General features: G+C 34.7%; 1 protein-coding gene across 1 annotated transcript in view; it reads left to right on the plus strand.

Moving 5' to 3' along the window:
• The first annotated feature begins 3,036 nt into the window (after positions 1 to 3,036).
• Positions 3,037 to 24,057, plus strand: part of LOC113492998 (neuroligin-4, X-linked) — a 39,846-nt gene continuing 18,825 nt past the window's right edge. Inside the window, exons 1-3 of the mRNA XM_026870760.1 lie at positions 3,037 to 3,672; positions 12,224 to 12,379; positions 18,423 to 18,620. Of these exons, the coding sequence (XP_026726561.1) occupies positions 3,219 to 3,672; positions 12,224 to 12,379; positions 18,423 to 18,620 (808 nt within the window). The 5' untranslated portion in view covers positions 3,037 to 3,218. The remainder of the gene's footprint in view (positions 3,673 to 12,223; positions 12,380 to 18,422; positions 18,621 to 24,057) is intronic.

Below are 24,057 nucleotides of genomic sequence, written 5' to 3' on the forward strand. Positions count from 1 at the left end.
CTGTCATTTCAAAACGCGTTATTTTAGATAGTAATTTCTTTCTAGATGCGTTCATGAAGAATAGCTCAGTAAGACCTCAAATGCTGTTTTCATACTAACATCGTATACATGTAGTGGAATAAGTACCTGCAACAGTACGGATGCAAATAGTTAACTATTAGCCACTAGGCACTAGACTACTCTGACATAGTGCGCTATGCATAACGCATGCAGTAGAGTCCAGAACTAGTGCACACCTGTGTACTAAAGTGTACTTCCACGTGAACATACTCAAACACATGATTTTTTGTCTAAGTAGTGGTACCTACACAAATGTTGGGTTAAAGACAACGTTATATGACGTGTACTTAGTGTAAAATATTTTTTATTTATTTTTTATTTTATTTCTTAAGTGTAATATAGTTTTTATAAACTGCCTAAAATATTACAGTTTTAATTAAAATATACGTAAATATTCGGAAGTCAGTCAAATTAATTTCAGTGGCGTAGTAAATGTGCATAGATTTCTAAAACAGGTCAAATGTTATGTGAAATCTTTATCGAAGAAAAATAGATGAATTCTTTTGTGTAGGTAAATCAGAAGGTCAATTATTTGTAGGTATTTGCATACGTTATTGGTGAGATAATTAAAAAAAAATCAGACAATCCAGTTTGATAAAATGTGCATGAAAAAAAATTGTTTCATGTCAGCTTTATTAAAATATTCCGATAAAAGTCTCACCGAATTTTACTTTCAATTAATAAAAAGGTTTGCAAAATTATTACGGATTCATTCCGCAGAAAAAAAATTGTGACATAAAAAACGTCATCAAATTGAAGCTGCCTTGTTAAAATTGTATGTTGTAAAATATGTCCAATTTCGGTATTTCAAAAGAATGCATATGTATTGCGTTTATTTAAAAAATGTATGTTTCGTTTACCCGAGAAATACAAAATGTTTCTTTTATTGTTATTTACCGTTTATTGGAAGGATAGGTATATCTAGCCTAAATAGTCCCACAGCTAGGTACAGACGTGTCTCCCAGTAGCTAGCTAACTAAACGCTAGCTCACTATTGGGTTTGCGATACCATATGACATTATTTCAAATTCAGGTCTTCTAACGTTACATTGTGGGTTCCGGCTGTTATTCCTACACCTTTGACAGTCGTTACAGGTAGTCAGAACCTTGAAAAGCCTGACAACCAGTCTAACCAAGGGTTATCGCGTTGCTCAGATAACTGGGTTGAGGAGGTCAGATAGGCAGTCGCTCCTTGTAAAACACTGGTAGTCAGCTAAAACCGGTTAGACAGGAAGCCGACCCCAACATAGTTGGAAAAAGGCTAGGCCGATGATGTCTTCCAACGATGTTTTCCAACATTGTTTTTCAGTGGCGTCTTAAAATAATAAAGACAGCATACATATATAACTTTGAAGTCACAGTCACACAGTCACAGTACTTTGCCTGCTTTGGGATCGAATCTGCACCTCTATATTTGACATGTAAAGTTTGATTCGATTTGATTTGAATTTTCTACATTATCAGCTATTACCGAAATGAGTTAATTAATATTCGAAAACAGAGCTTATGACGTCACTATGTCAGCTCCACCTAAATTACATAGATGTCAAATCAAAAGCAGTATCAAAGTTTTAAACACATTATAATTTAAATGATTTGCGGTAATTTAATTGATAATTGCTAACTGCAAATTTATTATCATGACTATTAACAAGCGTATCGTTAATAATTCGATTACGGCCATTACATTTGCTCTGTACCGTTTTACGTTAATTAGTGTTAATAATTGATATAATTGATGTGAACTCAGAACAGTTGCTGGACTATTAAGTGAAACGTGGTGTGAACGTGATGTAACATCAATTGGACGACGAAAATGAATTCTTGTGGAATTTCAATTGAAGTCACACGTTTCATCAGATATGATTTTTATAATAGATGACATATGTAATAGTAATAAGTGATCCCATGATAATAATATGATGCAGTGTTTTGTTTAGTAAATAATAAGGCCCGGTATAATATGGGGTTCGATAATATGAAGACCATGACATGGGCTCTTGTGAACAGACTAGTAATTAATTTCAACAATTTTAAATTAATGTGATTTGAAACCTGAAAATACTTAGATGTGGAATTATTACTCACAAAAGGTTATCTCTTTGCAAAGTCAGCAACGTTCGCATTTAAAGGAAATGTAATTAAAGCTATGAAGAAAGCTGATTGCTCGATTCATGCCTTCTGTGGGACCAGCAACAAAATAAAAGATTAGACCGACAAATTAGTTAAGCAATCTTTCATATGGTTATTGTAAAACCATACGTCAGAGTTTTTACACGTATCCTTCAAAAAAACTCAGATGGGTTCCTACACCATTTTTGGCAACAAATCTCATAAATTTAAAAATACACTTGTCTGTAAACCTACGACGATTCACTATCTGTCTATCACTCATATCACTGCTAACCAATAAAGTTAAGAGTACATTTGTGAAAAAACCTAGAAACAATAAAACTGAAATGATTGAAATGATGCACGAGTGCTATTGTATTATTAAAGTGAACTCAAGCCTTAGTTTTGATTGAAGATGTTCTAATGCGGCGTGAGTGTATGAGACGCAACCTAGCAACTGGAAACTAAATAAAAATGTTGAGAACTTTCACTCGGAAAAATGATCAATTTTGACCCTCTTCGTCTTCAAACTTAAATGATTTTTGCCGATGCTTTAGCGAGTCGGTGATGGCTTTATATGCCCAACTAGCAGATTCAATGCCAATGCATTCAAAGTAAATGTGTGTTTTTTGAAGTTGTATTTTAAGCCACTACTGACGAACTGTGTACGAAACCATTGTGAGGAAATCTAGATTCCCAATAATGGCATATGAAATCGCCTAACAACCACCGGGGTTGTAGAAAATATTAGTTATCCAGGTTAACAAAAAAAAATCATTCACGCACAAAATCACACACACATCACAAAATTTCATATCATTTAAAACTTACCTACGATATTAATTAATACAGGAAAATAAAACTATTTCAGTTTTGCCCATATCCCTTTTATTTCATTTACCATTTTAATACTCACGAGCTATTCTCTTTGTTACAGATAAACCAGTAAATGATCTACGGAAACGTTCCAAAACTACAAAATGGTCGACTTATAGCAGTCAGCGGCCGGGGACATTTACTCGGAAGGTGGCGGTGGAAGCGGAAAGATGTTAATTCTGATGATCATGTATTTCATCACGCTCCCAGTTCTGACATCCAGGTTCGTCAGAGGCGACACGACAATGGATGAGAAACAACCGCAACCACTCATCAGTTCCCGAGTAGTGAGGACTAAATACGGAGATCTCAGGGGATTTATAGTGACTCCAGAATCCAGGTTCTTAGAACCAGTGGAAGTCTTTAGGGGCGTGCCCTATGCATCGCCCCCTGTAGGTTCTCTGAGGTTCATGCCTCCAGTTTCCGGCGCGCAATGGCCAGGCGTTAAAATTGCCGAAGATTTTAGTCCAGTTTGTCCCCAAGTGCTTCCTGACATAAGGAATGAGACCGCTGTGTTGAAGAGAATATCAAAAGGGAGGTTGGAGTACTTGAAGAGGATACTGCCGTTCCTGACAAACCAGTCCGAAGACTGCTTGTACTTAAATATCTACGCTCCTGCTCAAGGTTAGTCCAGATAATGTCTTTGCTGAATTCGTAGCTCGAGACAGAATTAGAATAAAAAGGTTCTTACAAATCCGATTACCATCTCAACTTATTAACATTCAAATGGATAAGCACGCTAAGAGACGCCGTGCATTGAAATGGCCCCTTTATGAGAAAATTAATATGTAAATAAAAACAAAGCCAGCTTTACTGTTCTGTTCACGGATACCAAACATCTTAAAAGTGTTTCTTTACGAAAATGCGAGCTATTTCCTGAAAAATGTCCCATGAAAACGTTGTGACTAACACAATCGCTGCGTTCTCATTCCTAACAAATTTATTTCCTTACTTTGTTACGGCAAAGTGGCAACAGGGAAATATAAACAAGCAATTTTAATCCAAATTTCGTCAGCCAAGCCCTACACTCGTAAACTGAGGGCGGGAACAAAAACTTGATTTATAATTTCAGTTAAAACCTTCTTGCGCTCCAGTGAGCTTATTTTCAAAAAGACTTTTGTCCTTGCCCGGCGTTGGATCACATTCATTTTAGCAGTTGGTCGGACAGGAAATTTTTTTGAGCGCCCAATGTGCCCATGGCTCGTATTAAAAATAAATGAAATGTCTTTTATACGGGATTCACGGATGTGACTAATTGGAACGAGAATGGTGGTAATTATGTTTCTGCGTAGGTTTTTGTTTCATCGTGATCCAAGTTGAGCGGTGAGCATGAAACAAAATAAAAAACTATTTTTTTTACGTCTAAAGTTTTCCTTATATTACGTATGTAAGGAAATCCGCAAAGCGGAACCCCGCCTTGCGTTTTCAGACAAAATAAAGCGGTTTTGGCACTGGTTTGGAGAAAGAAGATTACTGATTAAGTCGGGCGTTACATTGAGTAAATCCATTGTAAACTTCGTTATTGTAGAGAAATCTTTAATTCTCATTCAGACCAATTCATTCATTCTTCATTCAATGAACAATGCCCGTCGGAAACAGGGAATGGGAGTGAAATAACCTTCCATGACAATACGCAAACAAAACGACAACTTCGTGATAAAGTACAAAACACGCTGCCTTTTACTCAATTTTTAATTAAGTAAATTAAACGTTAATCTTAGTACTGTACTAGCATAAAGTCCCTTAAGATTATGAAATGGATTTCACATTAAAGGAACCCGGTTATGTCCAAAACAAGCAAGGCAGCTGATATTACGGGAAGCCATATATTCCACGTCTGGCTGTCTTTCGTCACAGGCTTTTGTCAGAAATGCGACGGTGCGCCACTGTGCATACGAAATACTTTTTCCCTCTATTTTTGGGATGGATCTCTGTGTGGAGCTAGTAGCGATTAGTGAGTTCTGAGTACGGTTTCAGTTTACCTTATTTTTGTTCAACCTAATTTTGGACTAAATTTGGTGCAGATTTTTCAATTTTATATTGTACTCTCGAATTTCATGCAAGGTTTTTGGGAAGGAATATATTGCATTAGTGTTTATTTTGATACTAGCTGTTGCCCGCAACTCCGTCCGCGTGGGTAGAAGATATAAGTTATGATTTATACCTGCCCTGTTTTTTCCACATTTTCCATTGTATCTTCGCTCCTATTAGTCGCAGCGTGATGGTATATAGCCTATAACCTTCCTCGATGAATGGTCTATTGAATACAAAAAGGTTTTTTCAATTTGAACTAGTAGTTCCTGAGATTAGCGCGTTCAAACAAACAAACTCTTCAGCTGTATTAGATAATTTTCTTTTTCCTATTCTTTGCACGAGCTATGATGGAAATGCTTTATGATAAACTGGATTTAACTGAACTGCTGCAGCAGTGTAAATCAATCAACTTCCAATGAAACTCAAAATTATTTTTCATAATATTCAGTCTTTTTCGAAAGATATTTTCCTCCTATATAATAAACAACCTATAAATATTTATATTTCATCAACAAACTCACCGTGAAATTTTAGATTTACATAGATATTCAATCATTTTCTTCACTACGCGTACAAAAATGCGATCCGCCCTAAATTTTGCGGCAAACTTTGAACACGTACGAGGTTCGGGGACTCGCTCCAAAATAGTCTTTTGGCTTTTTAATAACCGTAAACGACGCTGTATGCGGTCCCCTAAAATTCCCCTCTACCTGTCTCGACGCTGTTATGAAGCGAAATTATAATGGAGATGGTAGATTATTCGAGAACTCGTACGTACGTTTCATATAGAAATCCTCTTACGATAATTGTCTTAGAATTTTGTGAATACGCGTCATAACGGCTTTTGTTATACCTTATTTTCATGTGGCTGCTATCTTTATAATAAAATTATGGTATATTGTTATGTAGGAATATGGTGTTATTCGAGTATTGCTCTTGCTTTCTGAGACTTTTTGTAGCAATTTTTTTACGTAACACAAAAATATTCATTTCCTTACTTCATATTTTGATTTGTTTAGAAAAAGTTTGCACTTGAACATTCAAAATCATTAGTCTTCCAAATCCTCATCAGTAATAGACGAGAACTGGCTAAACAAACAAGACTCAAATAAGTTCAAAAGGCAACGATCAGTTAGAACATTTACATACTTCCTTCAGTATCGTGCGTTCCGGAAAACTTCCGAATTACGGTTCGTCGGATTCCGGTATTTGAGTCTAAACGGTATTACGGTATTCGTACCCAGAGCGTTCATAATTCCGGTACAGAATTTGCGCGGACCAAAACGTGGTCATGCAATTTGAATGCGCTGAATAAATTCTATCTTCGCGTGAATTGGGCACGATCTTTCATATTTGTGTTTTGATGGATGTCCGCAGATGTTTGATTTGCAGTTTTGGCAGAATTTTCATTTCAAATTATAGCCATTCAATAATGTCAACATGTCTGTAAAGGGTGGATCTTTTGGTTTATTTGCAAAGATAGGCAAACAATTATTGACATAGGGAATACATGTACGTTGGATACGTAAGTTGTTTAACAAATAAGTATACCCAAGGGTAAGTTAATATTATTCCCCATCATCGACATCCTATTGTGTGATCTATTCATGGTGGAAAAACTAAGCCCGTCAAAGATACATCAACAGTAGGGTTTACACATGTACTTACATAAACAACCCGCTTACATACGGGTACGTCTAACACTCTCCCCGATTTCGGCAAAAACAACCACTTCTCGGAAATCAAATCCGAAAATAGAATAACAAGATAATCTAACCACGACGTTATAGCAAAAAAATTGATTTGACAGCCGCGTGAGTCTATGGATTTATACAGTGAAGGTTGATTTATGCCCTCAATGCGATCCATCACAGGATAACCGATAGTGTTGGCGCTTTATGAAGCGCGGTATCTACTTACAATGATGTATAGTGTTGTTGCGTTTTTCTGGTGCCACACAATGAGGTTGGCAAGCTTTGTGGACGATTTGCGGTGTTAAAAAGCGTTTTGGGAGCATTTTTTATAAATATTGTTCCCATTTAGTTGTTAAAGTGGGATATTTTAATGTGTTTTTGATGACGTGCTTAATAATTGCTTGAATATAATGTTTAACTTTTCCTCCGTGATTAAAAAAGTGACTTACAAGGGCAGTTTTGGTTGACGTCTTTCTTTTTTTTCTTTCTTAAAGAGTTTTATATAAGACAGCTATGACGACAAAACCTAGCAATAAAAACCAAAAACTATTCGACAATTCAAAGAACAAATCCAGTTTTCTGTCTTTCAAAATACTTTTGCTCCGAGCTCGTAATATCTCGATATATTGAATACATTTTTTGATATGAGATTTTCCTTATATTGCTTTATAAATGTTATATCATATTAGGCTTCGATTCAAGTGAATTGCTCAACATTTAAAGTCAATGACGAGGAAATGATTGGGAAACATTAACTCTATTTGTACCGATATAATGGAAATTTCGTTGTGAAAAATGTTGGAGGCATACATGATCCATTGTTCGGAATCAAAGGCGTTTAAAACTGAGTCGTAAAAACGTTGAAGAAAATAGCTGTTCTAACTGATATTCAATAATGTAAAGGTCAGCATAACCTTTTACTCGTCTATAATTTGTATGAAAATTGATGGTTCATATTAACTTTCAATGTATTAAGGTTTTTGGTAGCTTTCGATAGAATTTCAATTATAAAATTGATTCAATAGTTCTAAATTCTTTCGCCTAACCTTTTCCTGAGCTATGTTGTGGCTGCCTTTGAGTTTTCATCTTCTTTACGTCACACAATATTTAACACGTGAGCTTACTTAAAGAATTTCCCTGTACTTTGAATATCACTAGACATATTTTGAGCCTTCATTATTTTATTGCTCTTCAACAGAATTTTTAAACTTTCCTCATAAAAGAAACAGCAAGTCTACTGTATAAGCACTGAACACTACACAGTTTATCCCCTATAGAAGCCCTGGATTCATTCATTTCAACCGAAAAAAATCCCCAACGGACACACAGCGAGCTGCGATCACTTTTGTGGATAAATTTTTCTTTATTCATGCTTAGATATAGGCTAAAAGTTTTCTATACTTCTCCCAGGAGAACGTTGTTTGATCGTGACGAGCAACTTTTATCTAGATTTTGGAGCACATCATAAAAAAATCATTACTGACTGCTTGTGAAATATTCTTGTTTCGTTTGGTGACTGAAAACCGTTTTGGCACTGACTTAAAGCAAGTCTAAGTAAATAAGTGACTTTAATATTCAAAATCTGTAATTCAGTTTTTTTTTTCCTTAACTTACTTCTCTGAGTGCGCTCCACACTAACCAAATTGACTAACATCATTTATGCATTTGCTCTTATTTAGAGCAAGAACGATCACTCATCCGGAATTTCCACATCAAGAACCCTTTAAAACTTTACTCAACCCCTTTATCAAGGAAACGAACAAAAAACCCGACAATATTAAATACCAACGTCAAACTTCGTATCTCCCTTTCAACGGTTTTTATTAGAAACGCTTCTTATATCATCAACTGAATAAAACACGATGGGAACAAGTAAATGGTGACCCAAATACGGATTTATTGCTTCGGAACTCTGGATTTGATTTATATCTAGGAGTGAATTGACTTAGAGCACATCGATTTTCTGAGTTGCATTACAATTGATGAGGAACAAAGGCTGTGTAGTTTCAATTTACACATTGCATTTTCCTTATTGCCCGAAATGTTAATTTGGAACTTGAGATGGCGAACTTATCAGAAGTTTAAAAGGATTTCAATTTTGATTGAGAAGAAAGAAATATTTGTATATGCGCAATTAGTAGTGAAATTACAACGTTGTCTAAAATAATTTGGTCTTCACTACTGACGCAAAAGTCAACTACGACGATCTTCTGTCGAAATGATTCAAAAAAACACTTTCCATCAAGAACACCATGCCAAAACTCAAATAAAAATAAAAAAGTAACAGAAAAGGCCGACATAATGAGATTTAAAATCTTTGACAACTTCTCGATTTCCTCCTAACTTTTCAAGTCACGAGCCAATTTTTTCCAACGTCGTTAGCGTAACACATTATGCGGGATCATAGAGACGTATATCTATCTCTTTCTACCCTCATTACCGTGCAGATTTGCAAGATAGCCTCCATGTTCCCGACCAGTGTTTATGAAAGTCCCGACTGTAACGGTCTAAGTAATAAACTGCTCATATACAGAATGACGTGCTAATTGTTCGAGCTTCGAGTTATTTTGAATGGACGTGGACGACGAGAATTTGCGGCTTGTTAATGTTTGTGGTTAGATCCGAGGCAACACAAATGGTTGATAATATTATAGTGAAGTTGTGAAGTCGTGAAGTTTCGAGTTAGGAATATTCAGAATGAGCGCGGTAGGATACTTCCATTTATATTCAAAATACCCAGTGCGAGTAAGAACATTACAATGGCGGAAATAAAACTGTGGTACACATAAATATAAATCTCCGAACCAAGTGTGTTGCTAACGTTAATATTCTTAGAAGCTGTTTATTTGACTCTCGACCCTAAATCCAAGCTTAAAAATCATTCGACAAAGTCATTCGCACCTTGCACCAAACGTTGAGCTTCCAACAAAAACTTGATTTATCCTTTTCTTCCCGATCCATCATGGCTGAGATAAGACGAAGTGGGGGCGGGAGGGGAGGGCCAAGATATCTCGAACCTCCGCTGAAAATTCCCGTCGAATCCGATAGACAGCTATTCTTTTTTTTGTTTCCATCCGACAATCTGAATGGAAAGATGTGAGATAGTGAGTGTTCGGCATTGTTCATATTGTCTGAATTTTTATGTGGTAATTTTTTTTCGTTCTTTTGTGTTAAGGGTCGTCTTGGGTTTGACTGTTGACTTTACTTTCAGTAATGTTTTATCTTTGTTCAAATGTTCACATAAAGAATTCGGAGTTCAAAGCGCATTTCATTGTAATTAGATTTTCTTTTTCCTAAGTAATTAATGTGTGATGAATCTAAACGAGTGAATAGATACTTAGGAATGAATATTGAACGTGTTTTCATTGCAACCTTAAACAGTTAATATTCATTTTTCCTTTTACATACTCACATTGTCAAGGATTTCCAAAAATAAACGTTTAGTCACGCAAAAATTCAAATTATGTCACCTAAAACAACTTGAAAATGACCCTCCCTTCGTCGAAAAGCATTACTCATTTGCAAGTATCCCTTCCATGCCCCACATTCGACGCCTCCGATTAAATGTGTCAGCTCATTTTACGGAAAACTCAATCTTATAACAATGCAGTACAGTCGATAATAGGAAAACTGTCCAGTCTCCCGATTTAAACTGACAAAAGAACTTTGCAACGAAAATAAAGAAAAAATCGAATAAGGTCATCCGAGAAAAATAGGCTAACTAGGTTAGGAATTCTTTCACTCGGCCCTTATGTAGTGGCTTTTATATCCTCTTTAGGAAGGCGGTTCCTACATTATCGACCTTTAAAACTAAAGTACGTTTTCTCGCATTTTTATCTTTGCAGAGTGAGCTGAAAGCCAAATTTTAACACTAAGTGCATTGGCATGTGTCCAAGTTTCGGGCGAGCAGTAAGTAATATGTCGGGTTAAAAGGTCACAACTTTGCATAGGTAGGTCCTGTATTATAGTCTTCGACCCATATAATATTCCCCTTCCTCAAGATTTTCGGGTTCAATCTATTGTGTTTTCTTTCCCGTTAAGTATTTTCGATAGACTATAAGTTTATCCTGAGGGATATGGTTTTTACGACGGCATATTGATTGGAATATCGTAGTAGAGTTGTTTTCCTTCTTCAATTTAATAACTCGGCCTTAATTTTTAGACGTATAAAGAATTCTGTTATAAATGATGTACATGAATTCGTAGAAAGGAATGTCATTAATAATACCTAATACATTAACTGACAAAAAAGCCATTAAGGAAGATTAGTTTGTAAAGGAAAATGGAATAATGTAGGACGTAACTATTTTCATAATGGCTTTGATTGAGTTTTAAGGAAAGCGTGCCGTTGCAAACAAATGACTATTTTTACCATAAATTTCTTGATATCCATTTGATTTGCTATAAGTTGTTGAAACTGATTCTATAAAAGCTATGTTACCGACATTTAAAACCCTTTTTCACGTCATGATCTTTTGCAGACCCATCGAAACGTCGGTAACTCTTTCATTTCAAACATTAGACATTTTGTAGTAAGTATAAATAGAACACTTTCCTACGTTGTATGAATTCAGGAGAGTAGCCACACCATCCGTTACCGTCTACGAAGCTATCATCACTACATTTATTGGTTTCAAGACGCTCATAAAAATAATATATAGGTATAACATATCTTGTCCTTCTGTACGAGTGTAACTTATTAGTTCGGTTATGACCCTAGCTTTATTGCTCTTTAGATAAGTTAGGTGATTATCTCTGATCGTTCTTTCTGTATTGTTGATTAAGTACTATATGTCTGAGGGCTCTTGTTATGTAATATATTAATTTGTATTGCTGGATATTTTCCTGTCGTCAATGATATTTTTGCTCAGCTTCCTTTATTAAGATGCTAATCTGTAAGAAATATGTTCGGTTATAGTTTGATTGCTGAAAGTTATAATTGGTTCAGGCAAACAGGTTGATGAGTTATCACTAGTAAGTGTTGCAGAAACTGGCATAATGTTTATACGTGTGGTATACACGTATAAACATTATGCCAGTTTCTGACAAAATTGACTAATTTGTGATATAATTATAATAAATAATTTTAATATGACATAATATTAAAATGACACTATTCCTTCTGTAATAGATAAACGATCATACTTTTATTTTTATGCTGTTTGTGTGTCTGTTTTAACATCTTATTTGTATCTGTATATAATCATAATGATATTTTTGACTCGCGTTTTGGGCATAGCCGAATGGCAAATGTTCTTTCTATATTAAATCTTTTTTATATTAAATCTCTATATGCAAAAAGCATTTTTATGATTCTCAAATATTTGTTCCACATTTTGTATGGGAGATTCCCCATATTAAACGAAATCCTAAAAGTTTCTTTACTACGCTGGCTTATCCTAGACTAAGAGCTCCTACTGCACCTTTAACCTCTTGACTTCTTCTAGCAGGTGTAAGAGACGCTGTCGCCCGCTACCCAGTTCTGGTGTTCGTGCACGGCGAGAGCTACGAGTGGAGCTCCGGCAACCCGTACGACGGGACCGTGCTGGCGTCACACGCCGGGCTGGTTGTCGTCACTATTAACTACAGACTGGGGATCTTAGGTAAGACTTGTAACTGTTATGGAGATTATTTGGCTGGTTTTGGCATTCGATGTGACAGAAAATAATTCTAATGGTTAAAGACTGTCAAAACAGTTAGATTACGTTAAAATTAGAAAATGATGGAAAAAGACATGATTTTAAGTATTTCAAGGATATTGCGTACAAAGAAAATTATGGTGAGCTGGCCTAAAAAAAAATGGAAGTTCATAATATCATCAAATTTAATAGAATACTTTTACATCGTCAAGTGACTTGTAAAAGCTACTTAAAAAAATGCTGAAACATCACTTCTAGCATCATACGAAGGCTCAAGGTTAAAACTATTAAATACAGGTTGCGAGTAAGTGATATGTATGAATAATAAGTAGGGTAGGCTCTCCATAGAGGCAAGGGTCGGGTCTCATGCCCCCACCCAAGTATCCACTCTAGTTGACCATCGATTATGCCCAAGTGAAAACTTGCTATCTCTGAAATTTTAACGGAAGTACTAGCGAGGTAAAACTGGATTAAACTATCATCATCGTCATATAGGACGGATAGCTAAGTAGCCGTAGCAGTAGCCGATACGTGTCGCAGGTTCAATCCGCGAAAAACAAATATTTATAGGAACAACGAATGCTTGCTTTGATTCAAGTGTTTTATTTTGCGTAATATCACGTAACACGAGTATTAAAAATTAGTAAAATAGTAATTTTGTTAATTACCTCAAGTTTACCGAACCCCAATTTACCCAATCGGCTGTCAAATGTCACGTCATTGCTCATATGATAGCTGTGCACCTTGGTCTTGTGGTCAACCAAACATAGTCGGGATCAGTCGCTTTGACAATAGTTTAAATCGACCAGCCATCCAGAAACCGAAGGATAATGATGCATCGAAATTGTTTACTTACTATTATTGTCAAAATTTATTTTTTATAACATTATTACGACAAGTACAAGTACTTATCATATTGAACGAAAAAAAATGCTGGTTACTAATAAATAATGAATAGTTAAGAAATGCTAGATATTGTAAAGAAGCTAATCAAGAATTACGTCAAAAACATTTATGCTTTTTAACTCCTTCATCTATGATAAAAATATTTTAGGGCCTTCTTCACGAAAACCCCAATTACATAACTATTTAACCATACGTCAACAAAAACTCCAAGCACCCTTAACAAGTACTCAGCCATTCAACTTGGTTTATTTAACCCTTACAGTACACACTCAAACTCTACATTTACATAGCCCACTTAAGAATATAAGAGGTTCTCAACGACCATACCATTCCCAAAATCATTGTCTCGAAAGGATAATATTCCACTTAGCAAGACAATCTCACTTTATTTCAGCATTATTCCTGTTTGTTCTTTGTATTCATGGTATTTGATAACGCTGGCTTGAAGATAAAGTATGTACGAAAGTAATGAGTGGTTTCATTGTGGTCATTGTTCTAAGACATAGTTAATTATATAAGTGGAAAGAGGTATCCCTTTTTCGATGTTTTTTGGGTTTCGTACAATGATAAAAATGGTCCTTTATTACTAAGGCATTGTTGACTGTCCGTATATTGCCAGGCTAGGACTCATGAACGGTGATAGTTCAACAGTTGAAACTTTCATTAATGATTTATTTTGGTATCCTCTGTAACTACCCAGACTTAAATAAAGACTACAACTACAAGTTCTACAACTGTAGGTACAGTGAATAATGATTTTAATAAAATTAATGTTCTCGATTTTTCTTCACTTTAAAAGTCTTTTGTCCAGTTGTTATAGAGCTTTCCTTCGCCTAAAAGAGTCGTTTAACATTTTATGATTATACTATTGATCTTAAAATTGTTTGGATAAGAATTTGCCAAGTTGTAAAATTTATAGAATCGTTTTTATAGGACTGTTATCGTTTGAGAGCCCAATTGAAGTTGGCATCCATTTAGGAATAGGATCTAATTCTTTAGTTGGCAATACTGCCTTGCTGGGAACTTTTACATTTGTGCTTCTGATGAAAGTAGTTTACGCACCAACATAATACATTATATTGGAACAATCTTTCAAACCGAAAAAATATACATCTTTGTGTACAGTCAGCCAGCAGTTTTACTCAATCCAGTGCCGGTATTACTTCATAACATGTAGGAATTGCTGCTTAACAAGAAAACAGCAAGTCAATATATTTAATTGTGTACACTTATTTTGAAAGTCTGCTTGTTAACTATTTTGTTTTTATGAAAACTATTGACCATATACCATTGACTACCGAACTTAGAATAAACGCAATGATAGCGGCTAATACTATTATTAAATAGTTCCGCAAAAATTGTCTCGCTTACAGCTAATCGATAAACATTTCTAAACAAACCCAAGTCCTCTCATCGATTAAGCCTAGTTCTTGTCAAATTGCAGTCTACCGTACCCGGATAAGACCAGTTTAGCGTACTATAATGGCCCATGAACCACCCGGGTATAAAGATTATTCAAGCGCTCAACGAGAGCATAAACAATGTCAAGCATACCTTATCATGCTTTTGTGATAGAGAACAGGGGAGAAGGAACTTGTCGCATTGTTGACGAAATTTTCTACTTTATAACGAAATAACGTATACAGGGTGTGGTTCCACTTGCAGCGGAATTTGTGAATGCACAAACTCCGCTGAAAGTGGACTCCATACTCCATGCCAATGCGCTTTTGTTGCATGTGAAATGCTCGTCTAAAAACGGTGTACATTTTTAATAACAGGGAAAATGTTTGTAAGAGGAGGCAAATTTTACTTTAGAAACATAACATACTCATGAAGCTAGTAAGCAAGTACTGTTATCACAACTTAATCAGACATGGGTAGCCTAGTCCACACACAGTTTATTTGCTTTTTGCCTATTCATTGAATACTCCCATACTCAAATAACAAGCAATACTTCCATTACATTTTCAATCTATTATTTCTCGTGATTTTTGTTAACCTAAAAAACAAATATTGACATAGTCAACAGTGTTAAATCTCTGTTAATGAGACCCCACCCATGACTCTCGTTTTATTTAGGGAGGTCCTGCTCTGCAATCCCAAGTATTTCTTTAGTTCTCTAAGCATGGGCTTTCCTCAAAGGGTTGAATGGGTTATTGCATCGAACCCCGGAAAGATTTGATTAATTTTCTCCTTATCGGCGTAGGACATATTTTTTATAATATGATAAAATATAAAAAGATTTTCTCTCTGTTTAAGAAACATTTGCCAAAGAAAATGATGGTTTTTATTCCTATTAATTTATTCGATGTTTTTTTTAATTCTCTCGACAAAGCATATACGTATATCATAAATATATCAATAAAGAAAAAAAGGTATTTTTAAAAGAGTTCGTTAAGAAATTACAGTAACTTTTCTATCGGACTCCAGCGTACATTTAGCTATTTAACTTTGTGTACACAATTACTCCATGCCAAGCTAATTTTGCTCCAACATCATACATTATAAGGTCCCTACGGGCGAAATCTATTTTAGCCTCGATAAACGCTGACATAATTGTTTGCGTTTAACTCAAACGTTATGGTTATCGCCTCGACGTAGATTTTATGACGCAAATGTAATAAACTAGGGGTAAGTTCGTTTTAGTGTTGCAGACTAGAAAGTTTTCGGTTTTCGGTTGATAAAGTTTAAGGTGAATCGTGCTTTTAATTTATGTGTCATTTTGTAGGATGACATATTTTGAAGGTTATATTGGGAGGAATTTTAACATGCTGTGGCTTCCTATAATTGAGGGAGTACACTGAAATGGTCTCATCCTATTTATGTTGTTTGTGATTTTGTGTATATATCCTTTGTTGGAGGTCCTAAATAAAGTAAAATAAAATAAAAAAACATTTAATTTTTATTGTGTTAGCTAAAACCTGCTTTCTATCATGTCTTATGAACAGTCGAGACTTTTAGGGTTTTTACCTGAAAACTAAAAACGGAACCCACTAAGGCTCAGCCATCTTTCAAACTGTTTGTCATCACGCTGTATCTAATGAAATGTGATAAAGATGGTTGAAGTTTTCACACGTGATGTATTTCACTAAAAAAACTGTGGCAAAAATGAAATATCTATATAGAAATATTAATACGGTAATAATTAATATGGATGGCCAATATTTGTACGGGATCCTCAATTTTTCCGGTAAAACTCGAAAATTACAGCTTTTTCTATTTATTTTCATGAGTGACAAAATAATGAATTGTCACAATCTATTAAATCCCCATAGCCAATTAAAATTATAATAAAAGAACGCGCAAGAAATATGACCATGACATATCAAAATAAATTATAGACCTCTGTTGGGCGCCCACGCGTAAGCTTATCTGTTATCCGTTGCCATGACAACTGAAGTCCCTTTACGGATTTGGGTTTACTGGCCCAATTAATTGTTAAATCTAATAATAGACGCAAATCTAGGTAGATCCCGCTAACAATACAGGCTGACAAATAGGTTTTGAACAAATTGATGATTATACATATTTTAGTCTAGGGTCAAAATTAAAGTTTGTATTTGAAGCACGCCTGGTTTACGTCCTTTTGAGATATAAAATTAACAATAAATTACAAAAATAAAATATTAAAAACCTTTAGTTACTGATAAAAAGGGTAGCTCGATCGATCACACGTTAAGCGACGCTAGATACGGCTGGTCGGTGGATGGGTCACCATCTATATTATAACAACTCTCTTCGTGTTTTGTTTGTGTGTGGTGCACGGTTGTTATGTATACATCTTTGACAGTCATTACAGGTAGTTAGAAGCTATAAAGTCCGACGACCGTCTTACAAAGAGGTATTGTGTTGCCCAGGTAACTGGTTGACAACGACAGACAGGCAGTCGCTTCTTGTGAAATCTTGATAGTATACTTAAATGCATTCGGTTGGACCGGAAGCCGACCCTAACATAGTTTGAACTCACCCTAAAAGCTGAACGACGAAACACGATTGTCGTTCACACAAGATAAAACTTAATGAGACATAATACTAATTAGTCCAAAATATTCGTTAATGTAAAGAGCAAAAAAAATCGATCTCGAAGTAAAGACAACATCACAATTAAAACTCTAAAATAAAATATTTTGAGTAATTGAATATTAAATGTCAAGACTCGTAAACAAGGGTTTCTGAGAAACAATGCCTTTCTTCTTTCATTGACTTAGCAAACTTTTTATTTACTACATTTAAAGAATACGATTGTTTACAAAAAGCAATTAGTGACGAAACTAGAAACTTCAATTATTCGAGTGGTGTTTGATGTACTCTTTTGAAATTAGAACACTTAAGTAGTTGATTTTGTTTGCATCGTTTTATATACGTGTTTGACTAATGATCGTTTTTCTTTTTCTAAAATATATCGATTCTTTTCATGACAGCCTACATCGATAAGTGCTGTATACCTGAAATATTAATCTGCTACAGCCAAAATTTTAAGTTGATAACAATGTCAAAATAAAAGACAACCTTTATAAAGTTTTACAAAAAAGAGAATTTTATAAAAACATATTTTATAAAATAATCAACACTAAAATTAATATGATGGAGTAAATTGAATCACTTCATGTTGCGATAGCGTAACGCACAAAGTTGTTTCACTAAAAAGTTACGAGAAAATTATTTTTATAAAATATTTTTGACGTTATCCAATTACAAAGACAATTTGATTACGCACACACACTTTTTTTCTTCGCATTTTTATTTCAAGTTCGAATTTTTGCATAAATTGAAAAAGATAATAAAATTACTTGCATAGATTATTTTAGATATTTCATTTTCAAAAAATTCTAACAATATTTTAGAACTCCACTAGCGAACAGAAAGTTTTTTTTTGATGAGGTCTAAGTAATTAGTCGCTTTTTTCGAATGCTGCTTTTCAATAGTACCTAAAGATTTTTTGACCACGACTAACACAAAAAATCTCAATCCAATTAATGTCAACCCATTTTAAAAATATGACGATATTGCAGACAAAACTGTGTATTTACATTGTTTGCTGAAATTCCTTACCAAGAAAACAAAATTTCTTGCAAAAATCTAATAAATTCTGTCTTCACAGGTTTCCTCAACCCTCGTTCAGACGAGTACCCCCGCTCGCCAGCGAACTATGGTCTTATGGACCAGATCGCGGCGCTTCACTGGATCAAAGAGAATGTCGCGGTCTTCGGAGGTGACCCTACAAATGTGACTCTCATGGGGCATGGAACTGGAGCCGCCTGCGTTCATTTCCTGCTTACTTCCTTAGCCGTGCCTGAAGGTAAGTCCGAAAGACATCATAATGGATAGAGAACGGTTCCAATATTCCAGAAATAAATGATCGATCACTTTCAGACACTTTTAGTTAATGAAAGACTATTTCGAAATTAATCGTTTTTTTTTTATTTCGATACTAGCTATACCTGCTTTTGGTATTTATAATTCCAACGTAAATTCATTTACTCATCAGAATCGTTTCGTTCAAGTTAATGATTTCCGCCTATTTAGAAACCAGCTTCACCGCCATCAACCCAAAATCTTGGGTACGTTCGCAAAACATCAGAAGGTCCCTTCAGGAGATAATGTGCATTGGAACCCTATTAGCCTGCTCGTCTCATAACAGCTGCGTAAGGTTTCTGTCAAAACTATAACCTTATCTTAGGAACACATTTTGAAGGAAGGGCTGTCAACATCATTGATTTAAGGATTAGTGAGTAGAGAATTTTGCCTGTAGCCTACCCTATACCCGAAGATAGGATGAAGTAGATCTTGTTGTGTGTACTTTACTAAGGCAGATTAAACAGAATTCTTGTTTACCTTAATAATCCCTTACATTCGCTTTTTGATGTACTTGCCATCCTTCCATTACTTTGACCATTAATTACAAGCTCTTTTCATTATATGATCTGAACCATGTGACGTTTAGTGACAATACTATACTTCAGTACAGTACTTTTGAGAGGGTCTGATGGTTCCTGCAATCGTTCATAGGAATTTGGTTACCCTAAAATCAAGGGAACTCTTTTATTTTTGGACTCGTTCGATTTGTCTTCGCTGGCATTGTGAGTCTAGATGATATAAGAAAATTCTTGTTCAAAACTTCATTTCTAAAAATAGAAATCCATTTAACATCATTCCCGTTCCTGAAACAAGATATTCCCATTATTACAGTATTCATTTATGTTCAATAAAGATAGTTATTCGCTTCGATAGTTACGTCGAGTCACATAACTGCTGTGTAAGGATGTTTGGCACCGACCGACACACTATCGGGAACGTTAGAGCCAATTTGAAGTAAGACTTGCTGCGCACTCAACTGTTACTACCTAGTTTATTGTTGTATCTTGATGTTGCTGGATTAGTTCGATATTTGGTTCTGCAGTAATGTTTAGGATTAAAACATTACCTAGATTGGTATCGGTAACTAATGTTTTATGAGTTCTAACTCATATTTGTAAATTACATAATATCGTTTAAAAATGCGTGATCGTTACTATGCGACTTAAATCTTATTGGGATTGTGTGCCCAAAGAGTAAAAACGGAACTCTATAACTTAGACTTTGCTGTTATCTATCCTTCGTCGTCATGCTGTATTGCAGAATACTGATTTTTTAAGGACTTTGTTTAAAAATGAAAATTGGGGTACGCTCATTCTGATTTCTGATGGGTAACAGATTGTTCTTGAAAAATCGTTTTATATTTGGTCGGAACCATCAGGGTCGAGTGTCCGAGTTCTTCGAAGTTTTTTTCTTATTTTTAATTGCGTACAAAGATAAGATAAAATGCATGTTTAATTATCATTTTTTAACAATGTCATCTAAATCAGCTTTAGTTCATCGGCACCTTCACCCACACGTTCATTATAAGCCGGTGTTCACACACAACTAAAACTTTCATCGCCCCCAGTCCTGAGTACACAGTACTAACTCGGTCCAGCGCGATCTGTTTGTATTTACGATATATTCATATTATGATTCCACAGTAGTTTACTTTGCAACAGTTTGTTGGGTAAATTGTTATATTTTCAAATTATTAGGGAGTATTAGCATGTTGTAATATCAAGAAATTAATATGTGTGTCTAATCGTTCGTGTTTGCGTTGGTCAAAGTTACACGACCTTTTGGGACTTATAGGGGCTTTGATAAATCCTTCGAAAACAAATATTGTGATTATTAAATTCCTGCGAAAACAGATTAAGGTAAATTCATAATTAAAGTCTCAAATGGGTGAAAGACAATCACAATTTAAAATTGATAATTAATACATAATAACTTTAATAAATGAAGGAAGTACATATATAAAATATCAAGAGAAATAAATTGAATAAGCTGATGAAGTTGTTCGGACCATAATTAATAAAATAATAGCGGCTTCGAAACTTCAAAACTAGATCATATTAAATTTTGAGGTGATCTAAGTTGCCGGTCTCATCGAAAACTTACCAGCTAAGTGTGACATTAAGTTGAAAATTTTAAACTTTAGCCAACATAATCTCAGTCACTTACTCTTAAGAATTTGATAACTTGATAAACGTATTCTAAAACTCGTGTTTCAGTTCGTAGAAAATCAAAGTTTTGCTAGTAAAACTATGCCGTGGTTTTACAAAAAAAAAAAATTGCTGTAGCAAATCTTACGAAATGTTTGGCACTTCGTTTACTATTCATACTCTTTACATAACAATTCAAACTATTTTCAGATGTCTTTTACAGACACGAAAAACTTATCTAATCCATGACAGTGACAAATGGTATCCATTTAAATATTATTCTTCCACATTCTGCGGAACCGATGCCACGTGTTTGATAAAAAGCTATGACGGTGTGTGATAAGTCTCATAACTCTAAGATACCTATCGACTTTCCAGTTAGAGCAAACCTCTTTTGTAACCCAACCCTACCCCAATAACACGAGATGGGCAAAATCACAAAACGACTAACTTTATGGTGAGCAGGTTCCATAAAGTTAGAGGCACATGTACGAACCTTCCTCACCTCATAACAGAAACAGAACGATCCCTATAAACCATGGCATTTCTCTCAGATCCACGTATAGTTAAGATTCCTCTAACCTATTTTGTTCCACACGTGGAGATAATGCAGGGAACAGTGACCGTTAATTGCGTTGGGAAGATGGAGGCGTCTGAAGCGAATAAAAAGTGGGCGAGGATTAAAATTTAATGGGCAATTACGGAACGAGGCAAGAGGCTTGTTTTTCAAGAGAGTTAGTATCTTTGACAGTAATTACCAAAGTAATGGCCTAACCTGCAGATCGATTAATCCTTTAACCTAAAAGTTAAGCTGGTCATGGTTGGGGTTCGAATTAAGGCAGATTTATTTGTGTTGTATAGGTGAATAATCTCATTTAAAATCTAAAAGTATGGCCTTAAAAAAATCATCAGCTTTTGAACACTAACTTTTTTATCAGATGCCAACACGAGGGCAACAACATTTTCAACCAAATTTCTCGACAGAATTTCACTTAAAGTGAAAATGTACCTCATCTCATAAGTGCGTTACCTACAGATTACGTGTCACAGATAACGCACGGCACAGCTCCGGTAAATCGCTGCTGCATATTATAGCGTACTGTCGGCGGTAGAAATTGGAGCTCTTAAAAAAGCGAGGCCATTGGTACTAAGAATTTTGAATATCACACTTTAAAGAAGACCATCTTGAAATGATTGGTAAAATTAACGTCTGCTTCTTTTAAGGACTATTTTCCTTTATAATGACAGATTCCCTTGAAATCAAGAAAATGAATTATAGTCACATCTAGTCAAGGCATCAGGAAAAAACAAACAAAAGTTTATCGTATACAAATTGAATATGAAAGCAAAAATAACTACAGATACGCTAATAATACGAATGTAGTCAGAGTGATATCGTGAGCACGATAGTTCTTCATAACGATGAAAACACAGTCTTGATAACACAGTATTTGTTTATACCCATAAATCTGAGTCAACACCCGCTATTTTTGAGGCCGAAGCTCGTAGGAAAGTAATTTTGCGTTCAGTTCGCACCGCCCCTCACAGCATACCTGATGAAGGGAGCGAAGCAATTTGGGGCCTCAAACTTTGGAAAACTAAAATAAATTCTACTGCACCATATTACGATGGAACAAGAACTATTTTTGAATGGACATCCTTTAATTCGTTCTCTTCTACTTTATCAGCAAAACTAAAATAAAGTTAGGTGCAACTTATGTAAAAGGAATAGGGGTGATATTTGAATGTACTTTCACTTAATTTCGTTTCAGTTTGTTTACAATGTTTACTTAAAATGGGACTGGTTTTGTATGTGGGATACTAATGATGTTTGGTCATAATAGTGGGGCAAAGATAATCTATATTTAAATAGGCACAAAATGTTATAAGTTATAGCAATTTGATCTGAAGTGAAACTTAATCCCTAACTCATGAGTCAGATTTTTGAAGAATATGTTATTGATGATGCAATGAAACAAAAGTTATCAAAAATATTAAATATCCGTAGGAATTCTTAAGAAGATTAACACATTGAAGCAGTCTCAAATTCCCAAGTTTCATAATCATAATAAATATGATAAACACATACTCTATAACGATTTAAAATATTAGAAAAAAGAAAAATGAATTCAACCATACATTGTTATCAAGCTCTAAAAGTAATTTGGATTCGTTGAAAAGTTAAATAAATACCATAGAAGCCATTAAGCACAGCGTGGCTTCAGATTAAAATGTCGAATGGGTTATTTTGAAAACAATATGTATTTTTCATTGAATTTCATGAGAGTCGTGAGCGTGAACTGAATCTATTTGCGTATTCAGTTATTCATGCATCTCTTTGTTAAAACCTATATGAGATTCTAGGCTTTCGATTTTCTGACTTCTTTAAATATTTATATCTTTTTATTTTTAATGCTCTTAACGTTCATAAAAAAATTATTTATTCTGTTTATTTAGTCTTCATTCCATCATTTATTTGCTTAAAAATATTTCTTATTCATATTATATAATTTATCGGTATAATATCAATGATAAGTTTTTATTTTCTACATACATAAATACCTATTATACCCAGTCAGATCTAATAATAAAAAAATAAGTGCCAATAAGGTATGAGTTCCTAATAAAAAAAAACGACATATTAATTTGAACTTTGACATTAATTGCAAAAAAATCGAACATTATAAAGTCGCATCGCAATGAATAAATCAACATGATTGAATCTGATTTGATTAAATCATACAATATTACAGCGAAGTAATCAAAACGGATTGACCCGAGTTGGCCCATCCGGAAGCTATAAACTTTAATATACAAGTTCCTTTCATTCACAGGGATTGAAGTCATGCTTTTATTATACCTTGGAAATATTTCCTATCAGCGGTACCCTTATTCAATTCCGACTTGGAGATTTTCTCCACAATATATTACCTCCAATACAGGTATTGCGAGTTTTTGAAATATCGAAGCGGATTTGTTAAATTATAGCTGAACGGCTTGAGTTTAAATCTATAATGACAAGTGTTTTGTTGTTTCGATAAAGTTTTCGTTTCTGATTGGATTGTTGGCAGATTGATTTAAGGTTTGAAGTTTATTGTTTGGAAGAAGTATTGAGGTTCTTGCTTTAGGTCTTAGGAAATTTTCATCGTCAGTTTTAGTAAATGTTGGTGAAGTCGCTTTACATACATTGGTTTTTAATTTCAGGGATCTGTAATTTAGTCACTTTTGTCT

This window comes from Trichoplusia ni, chromosome 4, assembly GCF_003590095.1.
Source record: "Trichoplusia ni isolate ovarian cell line Hi5 chromosome 4, tn1, whole genome shotgun sequence".
Classification (NCBI taxonomy): Eukaryota; Metazoa; Arthropoda; class Insecta; order Lepidoptera; family Noctuidae; genus Trichoplusia; species Trichoplusia ni.